The 16,422-nt window shown below is 51.6% G+C and overlaps 6 protein-coding genes across 7 annotated transcripts; 2 read left to right on the top strand and 4 right to left on the bottom strand.

The window, feature by feature from the left end:
* The first annotated feature begins 1,766 nt into the window (after positions 1–1,766).
* TrAtP1_006450 (uncharacterized protein) lies at positions 1,767–3,183 on the top strand. Its single transcript, XM_014083044.2, has 3 exons — positions 1,767–1,912; positions 2,022–2,403; positions 2,478–3,183. The coding sequence occupies exons 1-3, from the start codon at positions 1,868–1,870 to the stop codon at positions 3,044–3,046; spliced, it is 996 nt and encodes a 331-aa protein (XP_013938519.1). The 5' UTR covers positions 1,767–1,867; the 3' UTR covers positions 3,047–3,183.
* TrAtP1_006449 (uncharacterized protein) lies at positions 3,173–6,659 on the bottom strand. 2 transcript variants are annotated; one of them, XM_014083043.2, is made up of 5 exons: positions 6,385–6,659; positions 5,780–6,155; positions 5,140–5,684; positions 3,705–5,083; positions 3,173–3,610 (listed from the first exon to the last, which is right to left on the bottom strand). In XM_014083043.2, the coding sequence occupies exons 1-5, from the start codon at positions 6,393–6,395 to the stop codon at positions 3,498–3,500; spliced, it is 2,424 nt and encodes an 807-aa protein (XP_013938518.1). In that variant the 5' UTR covers positions 6,396–6,659; the 3' UTR covers positions 3,173–3,497. The 2 variants fall into 2 exon arrangements, with proteins under 2 accessions (XP_013938518.1, XP_065969219.1); XM_066113133.1 differs by having other exon boundaries at positions 5,780–6,659.
* Positions 6,660–8,325: 1,666 nt separating this feature from the next.
* TrAtP1_006448 (uncharacterized protein) lies at positions 8,326–11,046 on the top strand. The gene is made up of 4 exons (XM_014083042.2): positions 8,326–8,804; positions 8,949–9,257; positions 9,337–10,089; positions 10,156–11,046. The coding sequence occupies exons 1-4, from the start codon at positions 8,747–8,749 to the stop codon at positions 10,533–10,535; spliced, it is 1,500 nt and encodes a 499-aa protein (XP_013938517.2). The 5' UTR covers positions 8,326–8,746; the 3' UTR covers positions 10,536–11,046.
* Positions 11,047–11,864: 818 nt separating this feature from the next.
* TrAtP1_006447 (uncharacterized protein) lies at positions 11,865–12,305 on the bottom strand (the record flags this gene model as incomplete). The annotated part of the gene is made up of 1 exon (XM_066113132.1): positions 11,865–12,305. The coding sequence occupies one exon, from the start codon at positions 12,303–12,305 to the stop codon at positions 11,865–11,867; it is 441 nt and encodes a 146-aa protein (XP_065969218.1).
* A 412-nt stretch (positions 12,306–12,717) lies between these two features.
* On the bottom strand, positions 12,718–14,869 carry TrAtP1_006446 (uncharacterized protein; the record flags this gene model as incomplete). The annotated part of the gene is made up of 2 exons (XM_066113131.1): positions 12,718–13,504; positions 14,817–14,869. The coding sequence occupies 2 exons, from the start codon at positions 14,867–14,869 to the stop codon at positions 12,718–12,720; spliced, it is 840 nt and encodes a 279-aa protein (XP_065969217.1).
* A 591-nt stretch (positions 14,870–15,460) lies between these two features.
* TrAtP1_006445 (uncharacterized protein) lies at positions 15,461–16,114 on the bottom strand. The gene has a single exon (XM_066113130.1). It carries the CDS (start codon positions 16,002–16,004, stop codon positions 15,630–15,632), a length of 375 nt encoding a protein of 124 aa, XP_065969216.1. The 5' UTR covers positions 16,005–16,114; the 3' UTR covers positions 15,461–15,629.
* Positions 16,115–16,422: the final 308 nt, after the last annotated feature.

The following is a 16,422-nucleotide window of genomic DNA, read 5'->3' as shown; positions in this document are numbered from 1 at the left end:
GTCTGCGGGTCACGGCGGACGGGCGGGAGGGACGTTGCAGGGACACGGGTGGCTAGCTGGACATGGGGGGAGTGTAAACGGTTAGAAGCACGGGCCAGATGCGGAAAGATACGAGGCGGGATAAGGGAGGGAGGAAACAATATAGAGATCCGTAATTGTTGAGTTGATTCTATTTTTTAAGGAAAAGGGGGTTATTCTATAGAAGGAGATGGGGGACAGAACTTGGGTGATAAATGAGCATTGCAGTACGCTAAGAAAAAGTATAAATGCTTAATGTGTAGCTTAAAACAATGTCGATTCTTCTCTGTTCGGTTGTGCGGCGTTCTTCCTAAGTAGTAATACGAGAGCGCGGCTTTGCGTATATACAACGGCATCACGAAATGATGTATTCTTGCTAAAAGTATTGATGCGTACATCTCCAAGAGTCTGTAGAGAGATGTTTCTGTGATACTGTATCAAGATACTAGAAATGGTAAAAGGATTGAGTTATTTCCCTCAATAGCTGTCTGGGGAGTAAGGAGCCGGAACAGACTTGTACGCAACGTATCACAACAGGGGGGAAACAAGAATAACCAATACATGCTAGCGATGAATGTTTAGTAGTAGCACTGTACAGCTAAAGAAAGTAAATGCGTATATCAGACTATCAAGAGAAGAAGACACACCGTCATGCTGTGGCCATACACCAATCTACACTTGCATACTTTCTTAGTACAATCGAAGAAGGCTTATAATATTCGTGGTCTATTATTCCATAATTCAAGGCAATGATACTCTTATATATAGCTTTTTCAGCCATGGCGGTAAATTGCTCTGCGGCTACTTGGATGACAATGGTTTGCTCTTTCGCTGCGACTGAGACTTGATCAAAAAGAGGCACCGCAGAGGTATGTAGCGGTCCAAGTAACGTCCTCCCAAGAAACGACGAATCAATAAAAATAACTCAGATATTGCAGTAAACTTTCAACATTTTGTGAAAATTGGCCTGATTATGCATGATTCCTGTTCAAACCCAGAGAAAGCGAAGCTTTGTGACATCTTTCTCAGACTTAACAAGAGCCCCTTACTCTCCGCTCCAATACATTCCCGAAACCACTGATATAGATGGCATTTTGTATTTAGTACTTTCTAGCGGCCAAGAAAATAATGCACCGACTCTTTTATATCCCATTGTAAACGCAAGATATGAGACTCGTTAATTTGTACATTATTACCGCTCATATACCCCTCCATCACTTGCATGGCAAAAGCTGCGTATTTAGTAGAGCATATTGGCTCTCGTAAACGCGCTCTGTGAGAATCAGCGCAACATGACAATCAATTGAACGCATTCAACTGCTTTTTATCTCCGACTGAATACAAAACTCGCTGATCGCCTCCATCACTGAGTACATTATTTGCACGCCTCTATATCCCCCGCTGTATACATGTAAGCAGAATCTTATCAGAATTACCCCGCAGTCATCACCAGAGAGTTTGGGACAGTCCTGAAGTGCAGGGAGACAGGGGGGTTTTCGAATTGCGAAATGGCTGATGGATATTACGGAGAGTATTACGACAATTCGGAGCATTATTACCAATCTAGCGCTGGGTTAAATCCGACTGGGGAAACAGGCACCTTTTCCAGATGCCAAACCAAGAAAACGATCGGGACAAGGCACATAGTCAGAGTGGAGAGCGACAACCGGCCAATCACGTGGCGGATGCCGTCATTCATCGACAAAAGCTCGGGAAACCACTAAGCACCGAGCGCGCTGACAGATACTGTAAAGAACTCTCTTTCTTATCTCCAGAGTTCCTAAACTCCTCTTTCTGGGACCAATTGCAACCTACGATACCCTCAATTGCCCCCCCCCAAAAGACAAAAATGTTTGCCAGATCAGCCTTCCGCGCGGCCCAGCCGCTGAGAATGGTATGTCAAAGTTCAATGCTAAAAACAGCCCAATTCCGCTTCCAGCCGAGCGAAATGCAAAAATGACGCCGCAGACAGAGCTAATTCTGATTGCCCATCTTCTTCTTAGCATGCGCGCCGCTATGCCACCGAATCTGGCGCCGCAGGCAGCTCCAACACTCTCCTCTACGGCGCTGGCGCAGTCGGCGTCCTCGGTGCTGGATACTACTTCCTGAGCGGCTCTTCCTCAGCCAGCAAGGCCGAGGACAAGGTCAAGGAGGCCATTGGCATCGCTCCCAAGGCGGCTCTTACTGGCGGCGAACAGGGCTGGGTGTCCCTGAAGCTGTCCGAGACGGAGGACGTGAACCACAACACCAAGAGACTCCGATTCGAGCTCCCCGAGAAGGACCAGGTCTCTGGCGTGCAGATTGCCAGCGCCATCCTTACCAAGTTCAAGGGCCCCAACGATGCAAAGGCGACTCTCCGACCCTATACTCCCGTCAGTGACGAAGGTGAGCTATAATATTCGGCATATATATATACATACGTACGACAGGAATTGCTGACAGTACTGCCCGCTTCCAAGACGAGAGGGGCTTCCTCGACCTCCTGGTGAAGAAATATCCCAACGGCCCCATGAGCACCCACATCCACGACCTCAAGGTCGGCGATTCCCTCGACATCAAGGGCCCTCTCCCCAAGTACCCCTGGACCGCGAACAAGCACGACCACATCGCCCTCATCGCCGGCGGCACCGGCATCACCCCCATGTACCAGCTCGTCCGCGCAATCTTCAAGAACCCCAACGACAAGACAAAGGTCACCCTCGTCTTCGGAAACGTCACCAAGGAGGACATTTTGCTCAAGAGCAAGTTCGACGAGCTCGAGAACACATACCCCCAGCGCTTCCGCGCCTTCTACGTCCTGGACAAGCCCCCCAAGGACTGGGTCGGCGGCGGCGGCTTCATCTCCAAGGAGCTGCTGAAGCAGGTCCTCCCCGAGCCCAAGAGCGACAACATCAAGCTCTTCGTCTGCGGCCCTCCTGGCTTGATGAAGGCCATTTCTGGCCCCAAGGTTAGCCCCAAGGAGCAGGGCGATGTTACTGGACTTTTGAAGGAGCTTGGTTACACCAATGAGCAGGTTTACAAGTTCTAGACGATATATATACATGTATGGATTGGCGAATATAGAGCCTAGAGAAAGACTTTGTATGATAAACTGAAAGAAGGCATAGATTTGCTTGCCATTGGTAGAAAATAGAGTCTCTGAAGCTAAGAAATTGGCGCATGTAAATTGTTGTATTTGATTTTGATGAACCCAGTGTGAAGGCCTCTCGTAATTTGTTCCTTCTAAGCAAAGCAAAAGTGTTCCGATTTGCCGCAGCACATTTTATACATCACAATCAGTACTACATAGGTAGTCACGGAGTAGGTATTGACATTTCGAAAAAAGGGACTATCGACAATGACTAGCCCATTATGTAAACCCGTTGTAGATGATAATGCTTCAATTTCCTGTCTATTCTTTTCCAAGTAGTGGCGGTACAAAGATTGAAAATAGATACGTGTCTTACAAAATCGAGAAGCAGTTAGGATGGGATCAGAAATTACTCAATGCTCCTGGTAGCCTTCTCAACAGCGTGGTTGATAATCTCCGCCCACTTCAAACCATTGCTGTAATTTTTGGCGTCAATGCTCTCAACGAGGCCTGGATACACGGCTGCAAATAATTTTGTTAGCATATTCCATTGACATGAAAGCGGCAAGCCGAATACTAAAAGAAAGCGTAGACCTCAAGAGGGACAAAAACTTACCACCCGCGTATCCAGTCCACAGACCAGGAGCAAACACAACATGCTTGAACCAGCTGCGGTTATCAAGACCGCCCTCAAAGAGAAAGTGTCTTTCAATAAACTTGTACTGCTTGTTTACTGTGGCAATGGTATATCCTAGCTTGGCCTTTTCGAAGAGGTTCCACCACGGAATGCCATCTTCGAGCCTGTCTCTTGCCCAGGCAGCCTTTTCATCGAGCTTGGCGGCCTTATCTCTAAACTCAGAGATTGAGTGTCGGATCCTTTTGAGGCTTTCTTCGAAAGCATCTTGGCTTCCAACCACTTCTTCGGATGTGACGCTGCCTCTAATTGCAAAGATTTCAGCTTCCGTGGCGAGCTCGGTATCCACAGACTGGAGCTTCGCCTCGACTTTGTCAAGATAGCCATCAAGCGCATCTGCATACTCGGTGGCTCCGAATGGAATGATGATTACATCAGTAAGCTCTCCGATGAGTATGCCAAGAACCTGTGCCATGGTCCTGTGGTAGACAAAGCCTGGGTCGGCATATTCGCTCATCCAATGGAAGCTGTCGTAGTTGCTGTGATAATGATAAACAGGGCCACTGCCGTTACCGCCAAATCCAATATCGACACTGGGGATACCGGCATAGTCCTGGAAGGCAGTGAAATCGCTGCCACTACCCATTGTGCTGATTTTTCCATCCCAAACATCTCCCACAGACTGGCCTGGGACAGACTGATTGGGCGATGGAACAAGATGCGTTGCGTCTCGAAGAACTTGGTTCAACAATGGGGCTGCAGAAGCAGAAAAGTGCGGCCCAGAGGCACCGCCATCGACATTGACATATGCCACGTTGGCTCCGGAGAGCCATGGAAGGTACTCCTCAACCCACTCTGTGCTTCCAACCAGGCCATATTCCTCTCCGTCCCAGCTAGCGAAGACGATGGTTCGGACAGGCTTCCAGCCTGCTTCCAGGGCTTTGCCAATACTGCGAACTGCTTCGTTCAGGACTGCCGAGCCACTGTTGGGATCAGATGCTCCGCCGACAATCCAAGCGTCTCTGTGGTTACCAATGACAACGACTTCGTTGGGAATTGTGCCGTTGATGATGCCGATAACATCCCATTGAGGAGTGGTGACGTATTCTTGCTCGTTGAAGAGGTTAATGACGACGTCATCAGGCGAAGGACCAATGTTGTACTTGACGCCCTTGTAACCCAAGCCGAGATTCTTTGTCCAATATTTGTTCAGGTCACTGGCTTGAGGGCCATGGCCATTGAGAGCCTTGAGTAGAGGGAGAGCATCGGCGTATGAGATGGGAATAGAGGGAATCGATGGAGTGGTTTCGTCAGCTGGTGCACGAGGGACACCGGGCTTTGAAGGATAACCAGGGGTTGTCCTATCATCTGTGTTAGTTTGAATAAGCTGAGCGAGAAAAATTAACAAAATACTTACGGGTCGCCAGGACGCGAGCTCAAAAACTGGACACTTCCACGCTGCACGCTGCTGGGGTTTCGTGCCGGCCCCTCAGGATAGGCGGCATAGCCGTTTTCTTCGGTGATTTCACCATCATCGCCCGGGTCGCTATATATCAGAACGCCAACAGCGCCAAGCTCCTGAGCACGCTTCACTTTGAGGCCTCTGAAGATTCCTCCATATCTGGCGATGGCAATCTTTCCCTTGAAGTCGATACCGGCAGCAACTAGATCCGCGTAATCTTGGTATGTTCCGTAGTTGACATAGACAAATGAGCCAGTGACGTTTCCGCTGGCAGAGTAGCCGTGGAAGGTTGGGATCTTGTCCTCGGCAGAGGTGGTGGGATCCTCTTCAAGGACGTCCTCGGTCAGCGATGCCTTGAACGCGACATCCCAGGTTTTGGTGTCGCTCGACTTCTCTAGCAAAGAGACGCTGTGATCAGAGGGGTAGTTGATGTAGACGTCATAGGCGACGATGCTGGACTTGATGCCCCATTCCTCCCATCGCTCTTTAGTCCACTCAGCCTAGAGGTGCAGGCTTTAGTATCCGTTGTGTTGCATGTCGCCATCATTTACGGGAAAGAATGAGGAATAAAAATCAATGCATTCAGCTGACCTACCTGTGAGTAATTCTTACCAGCAAGGTGAGCTCCAGCGGTATAGTAGCGGCTCCATTCTTCGGCCTTTTCTGAAGAAGGCGTGTCGAGCAGGATCTTTTGCAGCTCCTCGTGAGACAGGCGTTTGCCCTTGTGAGGAGGATGGCCGTGATGGCCGTGGTGAGGAGGATGCGGGTGACGATGGTCCCGCCACGAGGGCCAGATGTACACGGCGTTGAGGAGAAACGTCGCAAAGCCGCAGAGGAGCACGCTGGCGCACGCAATGGTGCAGAAGCGGCGGACCGTGTTGTGAGGATATCGCCTGCGCGGAGGCCCGACGCGCACTGTCTGGATCAACGGCGTCGACTCGTTGGCCATTGTTTCAGGCTTGGTCGACGACCTTGTGAAGCATCAAAGTCAGTATGTGCTACTGTGGACGTCCAATCCAGGCTTCATTGCATAATGAGCTGTTGAGTTTATTGATTGTTTGGTAATCTTCGCAACTGAGGCGCGGGGCATGTGTTGCGTAAGTCTTTGCCTTGATTCGCTACGCCACCCAAAATGGAATTTGGGTGGGTGTGAAGCAGTGGCGAGGCAGAGAACTGATCCAAGACAGAGACGGCACTTACACCTTGCCCATGCTGGGAATTAATCTTGCAGTCTGGAGCTCAGCCCAGACGTCACCTGTAGAATAGGGAGAGAGAAAGATGTAGAAGAGAAAGAGAAGAAGAAGGGAAGATGGAAGGGAAGGAGATTGCCATTGTGCATTGCGCGTCCATGATCCGCGCCCGGGTTCAATATTACAAAGCTGCGTACTAATGGGGATAATGCCTGGTACACAGTCCAGATGGCAAATAGCATTGAATCCCTACCTACATGAACTATCGCAATACCCTCATAGGCCTATCGAAATCACTGCCAAAGCGCTCTTCGCCTATCTCATCGCCATATCGACGCAAAGGTTCCTGAGAGCACGCAACGACGTCACGCTATTGCGAGGCGCTATGAGCTCTCCTGCCTGATTTTGCCGCACGAAGAGGAGCCACATGTGGGGAGCTCTTCTTTTCCTCTCTAGGCAAAACGCAAGGGGAGAGAAGCGATGCAGCCGCCCCAGGGAAACATTTCTTGCATCAAAACCTCTGAGCCACGCGGGGATAAAGCGGTGGCCGGATGGGGCAAGCAATGAGCATAAAAATCCGATGAGGGTTTCTGGCAAAATTTACTTGAGAAGCCCATTAAACAGGTACTGAAGCGGTATTGACAGCTTCTTCAGCGCCCCCGGGAAGACAAAGGCGTCACCACCTACGCAGTTCACAGTTCAGTTGCTCTTATAGCTTCTTCATGGAAATGCGACGGGCATACTGTGGTGTTTAGTCCCAAGTTTTACACCTTCAGTCCCATACCGCAACCACTCCTCCAGCACACCGAGGCAGCAACACATTCAGCCGTTCTACCAGCAGCCAAGAAGCACACTGTACATGGATTCAAACCCCCCCTTGTCCCGCTCCCTGAGCGTGAAAAGCGGCTATAGCTCCATGTTAGCGGCCCACGGCCAAGCGAAGCCCATCACGAATTTTCAACCCCCGGCCAGCTCAACTCCGCCAGAAAAGACTCCAGAGACGGTGTTGCTGAAACGGGCAACGCGGGCCATTAATTCGCTCGGTGACGGGCACGCGGGGCAGCAGAGTCACAGCACCTCGTCCGGGGAGCATGATGGCCGTGCCGTGTCAGGGCCCTTGAGCTGCAAAGAGTCGGTCTGCGAGTAGTACGGATACTACTACATGTATCTTGGGTGGGCAGTGTTATACAAGCAGCATGTAATGCCTGTTTTCAGCCATTCTTCCAGCCCTCAACTCAACTGAGACACGGCGCCCACACACCAACTTTTTCCATCGCGGCTCCCGCCCGAGACCATCTCCGCTGTCGGACGCAGTCGAGTGTGTCATGGGACTTCATCGTCCATCGCAAAAGTGATGGGATCCAGGTAATCAAAAGACAAGGTCAGCTTTGATGGCTGTGTCTTGGTCGTATTTTGTACAGAGTTGTTGTAGGATCGCGGGTCTGCGATCGTTGGATAGTTGTGGCCGGCGCTGCTTGTCCAGTCCAATCATTGACTCTGCCGCCCTCCGTTGCAGGAAAGATGAAATGCATCTCGGCTCGCCTGCAGCACGGAAACGGAGCCGAGCGAGAGGGACTAGGTAGCATGTAATCATTAGCAGCAAGGCCCAGTGTGTATAAGTCGCCGACTTTTCATACCATGATGACTCTCTGTTGACATCTATACATTGCATATTTCCTTTTACCTGATGGTGTATGTAGTCATGTATGAACAACTAAAGATATGCAAGGGACTGCTCAAGCAGACCGGCAGACGAAGCCATCCCCATCTCCATCGTCCAACAGACATGCACAAAATCGTTCCCGTCGTAGCGTTTCCGAAGCGCCTAGTGTGGCTCCGAAGCCGAAGCTGGGCTCCCCATTCAACCAACCATTCAACATTGCCATCCTTGGTCGCATTCCACACTCCGCAGGGCGCTCCTGGGCTGCTAGTGGCATCGGCCTGTGCAGATGACTTGACTAGCCAGGGTGGGACCCGATGATAATTATCCTGGGCGCTTTAGAGGCTGGGGTGGTGTCGTTGACAAACTTTCTCGCCGCCAATGATTTTTCTTCTTTTTCTTCAAGGGCTTTCGACCTCTTCACTTTTCACGCCCGCCCTCTCGCCTTAAACGTCGGGTCCTCGCCGTTTCCCTCAGCGGCCATCATTCGTTGTTTTTGTTTTGCTTTTGCCTGTAGTCAAGAGCTCTTTCATCTAGCGTTGGCAGAGACATGTCCTAACACGAAGACGCTTCACCTCTTTCTTTACCTATTACTCTTATAAACATAGCCGTGTGAACTGCCGTTGATAACAAACGATTTACGGCATTTGACTTTTTTGGCCTTGTTCGTTTTTCAGCGCACTCTGTGTAACAACGCCGCAGGGTATTCGCAATGACGAGAGATACCGCATCTAAGCCGAAGCTGCCCGTGCAGCAGCTGGCAATTCTAGGTAAGCAGTCAAATGTTTGTCTTGGAGTATGCAGCAAAGATGGGAAATGGGTCATGGAGATGGCTTGGAAGGCTAGAGAAAAGCCTTCCAGACAAATTTTCAGCCGCAGTAAAATCTGCCATGTGCTAACAATCTGAACCACAGCCGTTGCTAGATTCGCAGAGCCTTTGGCATACACATCGGTATGGCCTTACCTGCCGGAAATGATTCGAGGCTTTGGCGTCAAGCGTGACGAGGTAGCAAAATGGGCTGGCGTCACTTCCTCTGTATTCTCTATTTGCCAAAGCATCACGGCCGTTCCGTGGGGCAAGGCGTCCGACCGGTTTGGCAGAAAACCAGTGCTCATCTATGGTCTCATCAGCACCATGATCTGCTTCATAATATGGGGCATGTCAACGAGTCTTACCATGGCCATTACCATAAGAGCAATCATGGGTGGTGGAAACGGTAACGGTAAGCCTTTTCTCCAATTCCGTTCTGGGCATTTTCGCGAAAAACTTGTAAACAAATGACTAACGGCGTTGTCTCATAGTCGGCATCATCAGAACCATGGTGGCTGAAATGGTCACGGAAAAGGAGCTCCAGCCAAGAGCCTTCTCCATCATGCCTCTCGTCTGGTCTCTTGGCTCAGTCGTCGGCCCTGCCTTTGGTGGATTCTTCGCCCAGCCCGCCAAGCAGTTTCCCAACGTATTTGGTGACATTGAGCTCTTCAAGAAGTTTCCCTACCTCCTACCGAATCTCCTGGCCACCATCTTCTTCCTCATCTCTGCTAGCAGCGCGACGCTTTTCCTCAAGGAAACGCTTGCCGATAAACACGGAGAAAAGGACTGGGGCTTGTTGGTCGGAGAGCGCCTCACTCGAGTCTTTCGCCGTCAGCCACAGCTCATTGCTCAGCGCCGGCAGTCATTCGTCGATGGAGAGGCTACGGCACCGCTCGTACCAAGCAGAATCACACCCAAGAAGCCTACCTCGAAGAGAGTCTCCGCCGGCATGAAGGAGGTCTTTTCTCGCCAGACCACAATAAACCTCATCTCATATACGTTCTTGGCCTTTCATTCGGTTGCGTACGATCAAAACATTACCGTCTTCCTGGATTACCCCGTCATACCTCGCACTCCTGAGAACACAAAGTTCCCCTTTTACTTTACCGGCGGATTCGGTCTCAGCTCAGGCACCATCGGAACGCTTTTCACAATCTATGGTATTACCTGTGGACTGATTCAATTTCTCATCTATCCTCCCATGGTGAACCGGTTTGGCGTTCTCAACTGTTTCAAAGTAGTTTGTAAGTCAGCCAAAGGAACAAAGTGAATACGATTCTGTTTTCAAGTTGAACTAACCACATTGGCAGCCATCATGACACCGTTCGTCTACTTCATTACACCATACACTTCATTACTTCCTACACCTGCGACGCGTTTCGCTGCCATCCTCTTCGTCATGATGATCAAGGCCTTTGCCATCATCATCGCCTTCCCCCTCCACCACGATCCTCCTGACCAATTCCGCCACCTCGCTCAGCATTCTCGGCACCCTCAACGGATTCGCCACCATGTTCAGCGGCCTTGGCCGAGCCTTTGGACCCGCCTCCACCGGCCTTGCCTTCTCCTGGGGCGTCGAGCACGGCTACATCGTCTCCGCATACTTCTTCCTGGGCATCGTTGCCGCCATTGGCGCCATTCCCGTCTTCATGATTGTCGAAGGCGACGGGCCCACAGCTTCAGCGTATAACAGCGACAACGAAGACAACGAAGACAACGCCATTGTTCTCGGAGACGAAAGCCCCATCAACGACTATGAAGATGCGTCGGACAACGAGGCCAGTGCATCATCCCCTCTCCTTGGCAAAAACCGCCGGGGCAACAACACGTACAAGGCTACAAGTACTGCGAATAATTAAGAACCTGTTAAGCCTACACACACACACATACATAACATACATATGTATGCATGCACGTATATATTACATTACGGGCGGTGTCGAGAAAAAGAAGCGAAAAGAAGAGAAATGAAAAGAAGAATTCAACGTGGCAGTCAGTTTGTGGAGTTGATGATCAAGACATAAAAAACTGCTTGGCCACACATACGTGGTCCTCTAAACGATGGTCGGATGTTGATATCACTATACACGTGTGCACTGAGATGTTGCTATTGGCACTGATGATTCTCACATACATGTACGTAGTGAATGACATTTATGATAGTTATATATAACAAAATGACAAAAAAGCTTATCCGAATCAATGAGAAAGGGGTCTCGCCTGTTTCCTTTCTTTTGGCCGTTGGCGATTTCACCATTGTCAGCAAACCTCTCAACGCACTTACCATGACGTAAATGGGCAGATGACCTGTCGACTATCATGGATCCCCTCATGCAAGACTCCCAGCTACAAGCCCAGGATTAGACAAGACGATTCCAGACTGAGATTAGCACCTGCTTCCCTTTAGCTTAATCCTGGTGCAGGCTCACCGACTTGGCTGGAACAAATCGGCAAGTTGTCACGCGTCAATGCAAGCCCTACTCATACGAAATACGAAACGAACGTAGCGGACATTACAAAAAACTTTCATTTAATTATATTTATACATTGATCTCAGACGCCTCCCCATTATAGAATCATGACAGTACCCCGTGCTGTCCAAATGCTTGGAGGCTAAAAAAACTCGGTATAAAAACGTAAATGGAAAACAACATCTAGAAAACATGTTGAAACAGAAATCATTCAATGCTAGTCGTTCACACCTTTTTAATACAAATAAGCGATGCCACACAAACATACATAATAAAGAACAAAAAAAAAACAAGAACAATAAACTCCAAATATTTTCCCAAGTCTACATCATGTCATATTTTTCTTTCTTTCATCTTTCATGCGACAAAGAAAAAGTGTAGTCGTAGTAAGTACGCGTGGAATACACGCCAATAGAGATGTCAGAAGAAAATGCAGGTCATCAAGTTGAAAATGAAAAGGAAAATGAAAACGGAAATGAAGATGAAAATAAAACAAACAATTCAAACATGTAAACAGATAAACAAACAAACTGATATTTGCGAGGCCGTTAGTGGTGGCGTAAAGGGATGTCGTGGGCCGGGAACCCTTCCCTATCATGCCACTCCCACTCATCATTGTTGCTGGGATATCTTTGATAAGGCTGGGGGGCTTCGATGGTTCGGTAGTCTTGGTTATCGACGTGATGCCATTCAGCGACGGGCCACATCGGGGTGGGGTTGTTGTTGTTGTTGTTGTTGCTATTGTCGTAATAATGATAATTGGCCATGTGTGCTGAGCCGCCGTCCATCATGGCATAGCGAACTGTAGGAGGCGCTGCCTCGTCCTCGTGGATGAAACGCTCAAGGTCAGCCTCCATATCACGCAGCCGAAGGTGTTCCTTCCCGACCCAGTCGTCGATTATTTCGGCAATCTGGCGGAAACCTTCTGTATGGCCGCCATGGTGTCGGGCTTTGATGCCACACGTGATGAACAAGAAGCTGTGAATCATTTCGTGTAAAAAGGTGGAGATGAGAAGGCGGCGGTTGTATTTGGTGTCTTTGAGGATCGGCGATGACAAAACGATGAGCGTCTCGTATCCTCCTAGACGAATGCTTCGGCGTAGAGCGGTTGTGCCGACAATATGGCTCTCGTATTGCGGGCTGGCCGGGTGGCTCCAATCCCATGTAACCCTTTGTGACAGCCTGTTGGCGAAGAAGAGCTCGTTTGCGGCAGAGAAGATGCTCCGGAGGGCGTCGTTGTCGAGCGGGAAATCTGCCGCCTTGGACTTTGGATTGATCAAGGCCTTGAGAATGCGGCCATGCTGTGAGTCACGATGCTTCCACCGGCGAATATCAGCAACATGCTTTCGCACGAGTCGGGCAGCAGCGAGATCAGTGAGCAGCGGCGGGTGATCATGATGCTCACAGTCGCCCCCCCTGAGCACACGGCGAGTCCACGGCAGACGTGTCGGATGAGATGGACAGGCCAGACTGCGTACGCTCCATCGGGGCCGTCAAGCCAAACGACGATGGGCCGAAGCCAATCCCGGGTGCTGGATGAGGTGGAGGTGGAAACCCGCCCCGGTGGTCCGGCGACAGGCCCGACGGTGGGGGCGGCGTCGGCGGCGGAGACGGCTCCCGCTCTCGGATCACCAGAAAGGCGAGGTTCTTGACGTGGACGGAGCCAGATCCAGATCCATCTGCTGCCGTGGGAGCTGAAGGGCTGGGATCGCCGCCGGAACGCTCGAACTCGCAGCCGGCAGCATGATGGCCCTTGCCATGGTAGCCGATAACGCGGCCCCAGTCGTCCAGGCGCGGCCGCTTGGTGATGCCATAGCAGCCTGCGTCGCTGCAGGCGGAGGTGGCAGCGCTGCCATCTGCATAGACAACCCGTCGCTTGCTGCTGCGACCGCCTCCGGTGCGGCTGCTGCTCGAATAGCTGCTCGAGTAGCTGCTCGAGTAGCTGCCGCGCTTAATGTAAGCCGCCGGCACCTGACCAGCAGGAGTGGAGGATGAGGAGGCGGCAGCGTCACCAAGCGGATTTCCCCCGCCGACCACCCAGAAGGCCATTGAACAGCATATGCTCCAGCCCACCCACCAAGGAGACAGCGCGCCCAGTCTGGTTGAGAGGATGGATTGGCTGGCGTGGACGATGTAGTGGCCAGGAGGCTGTTGCTCCGCTGCTGGACAGCTGGTGCGATGCAAGGTCCTGCTTCGTCGTGTTAACCGCTTTCTTCCTCTTCGCCCTCTCGATCTCACGCGCTGGTGCTCTCCCCGAATGAACGACGAGTGGGCTCTGGCGGCAGCTGGAGAGTGTGGGATGGGAGAAGTTGTGAGCTGGCAGGCTGAGTTGTCTAGCCACTGGAGACACCGGCCACGGAGCAGACGAGTCCGTCCGCCACCGTCGGTGTGGGATGGATGTGGATTTGGACTGGCAGGGAGGGACTGGAGCGGACTGGACTGGAGGGATGTAGATACCTGAATCACAAACTGGAATCACCTCCCGGCTGCCATAAGAATAGCTGAGGAGGGAAAGGGCCGAGGGAAGAAGGAGAAGGCGCCGGCAAAGGGAAGAAAAGAGAGAAAAGGGTAAAAAAGGAAAAGAAAAGAAAAAAACGGCATCCGAAAATATTCTGCAATGCTGAGAAAGCGAAGGAACAGGGGGGGAAAGGTGTGCCACGGGTGGAAAAGCGCAGACCAAGAAAGTCGCCGCAGTCAGTCATGCAGCAACCAGCATAGCGCGTAGTATTAGCGAAGGGTCCTGGACCTTTTTTGGTCGCCAGGAGCAGAAACAGAGAAGCCCGAGAGGCAATTGTCGTCAAATCACGGGCGCCGGCTGGAGAAAACCCTGCATGCCAAAAGCCAGCCGCAGATGGACACGACAAGCGGCGCACGTCTTGGATCATCGCCTCGCTGGCTCTTTTATGCCAGCCAGCGTGGACAGGCGTGATATGCGAGTGCGGGCTTGTGTGTGTGTGCAAGGTTATGGTGGTGGTGTGTGCCCTGCAAAGGGTGTTTGGCCAATGTCCAGAGGCACGACGAGAGAGAGTCCCGACGAAGCGAACGAACGCGGATGATGCAATCGTTCTCTTTGATTCTGCAGCCCGGGCGGGATTGACTGGTGGGAAGAGGCCTTGGTTGATGGATGGACTGATTGATGCAGATAGAGGCAGCATGTAAGTTCCATGGCAGCAAAGGCAGATACTGTACGATACCGTACATGTGCACGCCAAACCGCAGCTTGCAAATCTCTACACCCTTCTCCCGACACACCTACCCAGGCTAGCAGCTGGTCCATAGCATCATCTTCTGGGGCTGTTCTCGGGAGGCTACTGTAAGCTTGACGGCTTCCTTTGTGTGTAGATCTGGTGGCGAGAAGAGCAGCTGGTGGACTTGTATCGAGCCTCGAGCCTACAGGCTGCCATTGTTACAGCACTAGCCCTGCCGCCAGCTTCAAGAGTGCGAAAGATCAATGGAAGTTGGCAGGGACCAGGTCCTGCAACGAATCCATAACTACCAACTGCCTGTGCCGAAGCTGTGCCCCCACATCTGGGACGATCAGTGAGTGAGGCATGGGCCAAATCATCCGATCCAGGGCTGGCGTCTGGCCTTCCGTCTGCTCTTCTGGGCCTCCGTGATGCTACCACAGGCTGTACTGTACCGTCCACTATGATGCTACCAGGCCCCATACGGATATCCAATGGCCCTTGTTCCAGGCTCCATGGCGCTCCATACGCGGAGGAGCAGCTGCCTGTGGTCCTCTGAGCCTCGCTACTGGCACAATACTCTCCGTGCAAACTCTCCATGTTCCGTCTGCCTATCTTCTCTTTGCCTCGTCACAAGGCCTTTGCCCTCTTCGCCGAGACTCACCGGATGGTCCTTGCCCCTCTTCCGCCCCTCATCTGCCACGATCCTTGCAGCTGGCTCGAGAGAGAGAGAGAAAAAAACGAGAAATATCCCCATCCCCCCGTCCATGGCCCGCTGCTGGACAGAATCCACGCCCTGTGGGCCGCCTTCATTGGACCGTCCAGCGGTGTATGCAGCTGCAGGATGCAGCAGACATGCACCAAGGGCCGCCTAGTGGGTTCCAGGCTCGCTCTCTGCGTGCGGCGATACTGAGAACAGGCCAGACCGGCACAGTCGACCTTCTTCGCCGCTCCATTGACGTGAGCCAGAGCAGAGCAGGATCGGACGGAGCCTTGGAGGGCGCGCGCGGCGAAGGGGTCTCTAGATCCGGAGTTCGGATACTTGGCGGGCTTTTGGTGACCAAGACCAACAACTTGCACTATGTAAGAGCACTTACATGGGAGTGCGCTAACGGCTGCTGCCAGTCATCAACGGCAGTTGGGGATGCAGAATCGTTTGTGCCACCATCTAACGGCGTCAATATTGCGAGTCTTGCAAGGAGAGGAAGCAAAGCCTTTTTCCAGTAGATGGGCGAGTGTCACCATTGCTACAACATGGTCGTATCGGGAGAGACACAGGCCTTGAGCCGCCTCCAGGCAAGGCCTCAACTCAATGGCTACAACACAAAGGCTCCTCTTCTGCACGAGCACTGACTGGCAGCAGCAATAAACGCACATGCTGTACACAATGGCACTACAAGACGCTGGTCCTGCTAGCGGCGTCGTCTGCACCGCGGTGGAGGCCGATGCAGCAGCGTTGGCAACGATGGAATCCTTGCTCGTGCTGTTCCCCAATCCGCCCATCCAATGCGAGCTTTGTGATACCAACCTGAAGCAATACCTACTGTGCAGTATGCAGTAGTAGTAGTAGCATAGCAGCAGTAGTAGCAGTACGTACTACATACTGCCTACTGCCATCTGCTCTCCTCGCATCGCAGCCTACAATCTGCATCCGACTTTTCTTCTTCTCTCTCTGTGCTCAAGCAGACGGCAGCTAGCATTGCGCACATCAGCGATTGCCGGCAGTCAAACTCCAAGCTACTGATATGCAAGACTTGTTGCGTCTTGTGTCAGATGACCGGCCATGGGAAAACGCCAAAATCCAACATCCTCCTCTCTCGACTGGACGTTTTTTCTTGGTCACAATCTATCTACTCTAGGCTATTCCACCCGCAACCGTAATCTTTCGCCACCTCCACTATGTGACTTTTCTTTTCCCTTT

Source organism: Trichoderma atroviride, chromosome 3 (genome assembly GCF_020647795.1).
Source record: "Trichoderma atroviride chromosome 3, complete sequence".
NCBI classification, from domain to species: domain Eukaryota; kingdom Fungi; phylum Ascomycota; class Sordariomycetes; order Hypocreales; family Hypocreaceae; genus Trichoderma; species Trichoderma atroviride.
Note: the sequence above shows the minus strand (reverse complement) of the source record. Positions and strands in the feature narration are given on the sequence as shown.

What these genes read in the sequence shown, in the direction of transcription:
- TrAtP1_006448 (XM_014083042.2), top strand. Translation starts at nt 8,747, where the DNA reads ATGACGAGAGATACCGCATCTAAGCCGAAGCTGCCCGTGCAGCAGCTG. An exon ending in GGGTGGTGGAAACGGTAACG is followed by an intron (nt 9,258 to 9,336) that starts GTAAGCCTTTTC and finishes GTTGTCTCATAG; the next exon opens with TCGGCATCATCAGAACCATG. An exon ending in CAACTGTTTCAAAGTAGTTT is followed by an intron (nt 10,090 to 10,155) that starts GTAAGTCAGCCA and finishes CCACATTGGCAG; the next exon opens with CCATCATGACACCGTTCGTC.
- TrAtP1_006445 (XM_066113130.1), bottom strand. Translation starts at nt 16,004, where the DNA reads ATGGGCGGATTGGGGAACAGCACGAGCAAGGATTCCATCGTTGCCAAC.
- TrAtP1_006450 (XM_014083044.2), top strand. Translation starts at nt 1,868, where the DNA reads ATGTTTGCCAGATCAGCCTTCCGCGCGGCCCAGCCGCTGAGAATG. An exon ending in CGGCCCAGCCGCTGAGAATG is followed by an intron (nt 1,913 to 2,021) that starts GTATGTCAAAGT and finishes TCTTCTTCTTAG; the next exon opens with CATGCGCGCCGCTATGCCAC. An exon ending in TACTCCCGTCAGTGACGAAG is followed by an intron (nt 2,404 to 2,477) that starts GTGAGCTATAAT and finishes CCCGCTTCCAAG; the next exon opens with ACGAGAGGGGCTTCCTCGAC.
- TrAtP1_006449 (XM_014083043.2), bottom strand. An exon ending in CTGGTAAGAATTACTCACAG is followed by an intron (nt 5,685 to 5,779) that starts GTAGGTCAGCTG and finishes CTGCACCTCTAG; the next exon opens with GCTGAGTGGACTAAAGAGCG. An exon ending in GTGGACTGGATACGCGGGTG is followed by an intron (nt 3,611 to 3,704) that starts GTAAGTTTTTGT and finishes AATTATTTGCAG; the next exon opens with CCGTGTATCCAGGCCTCGTT.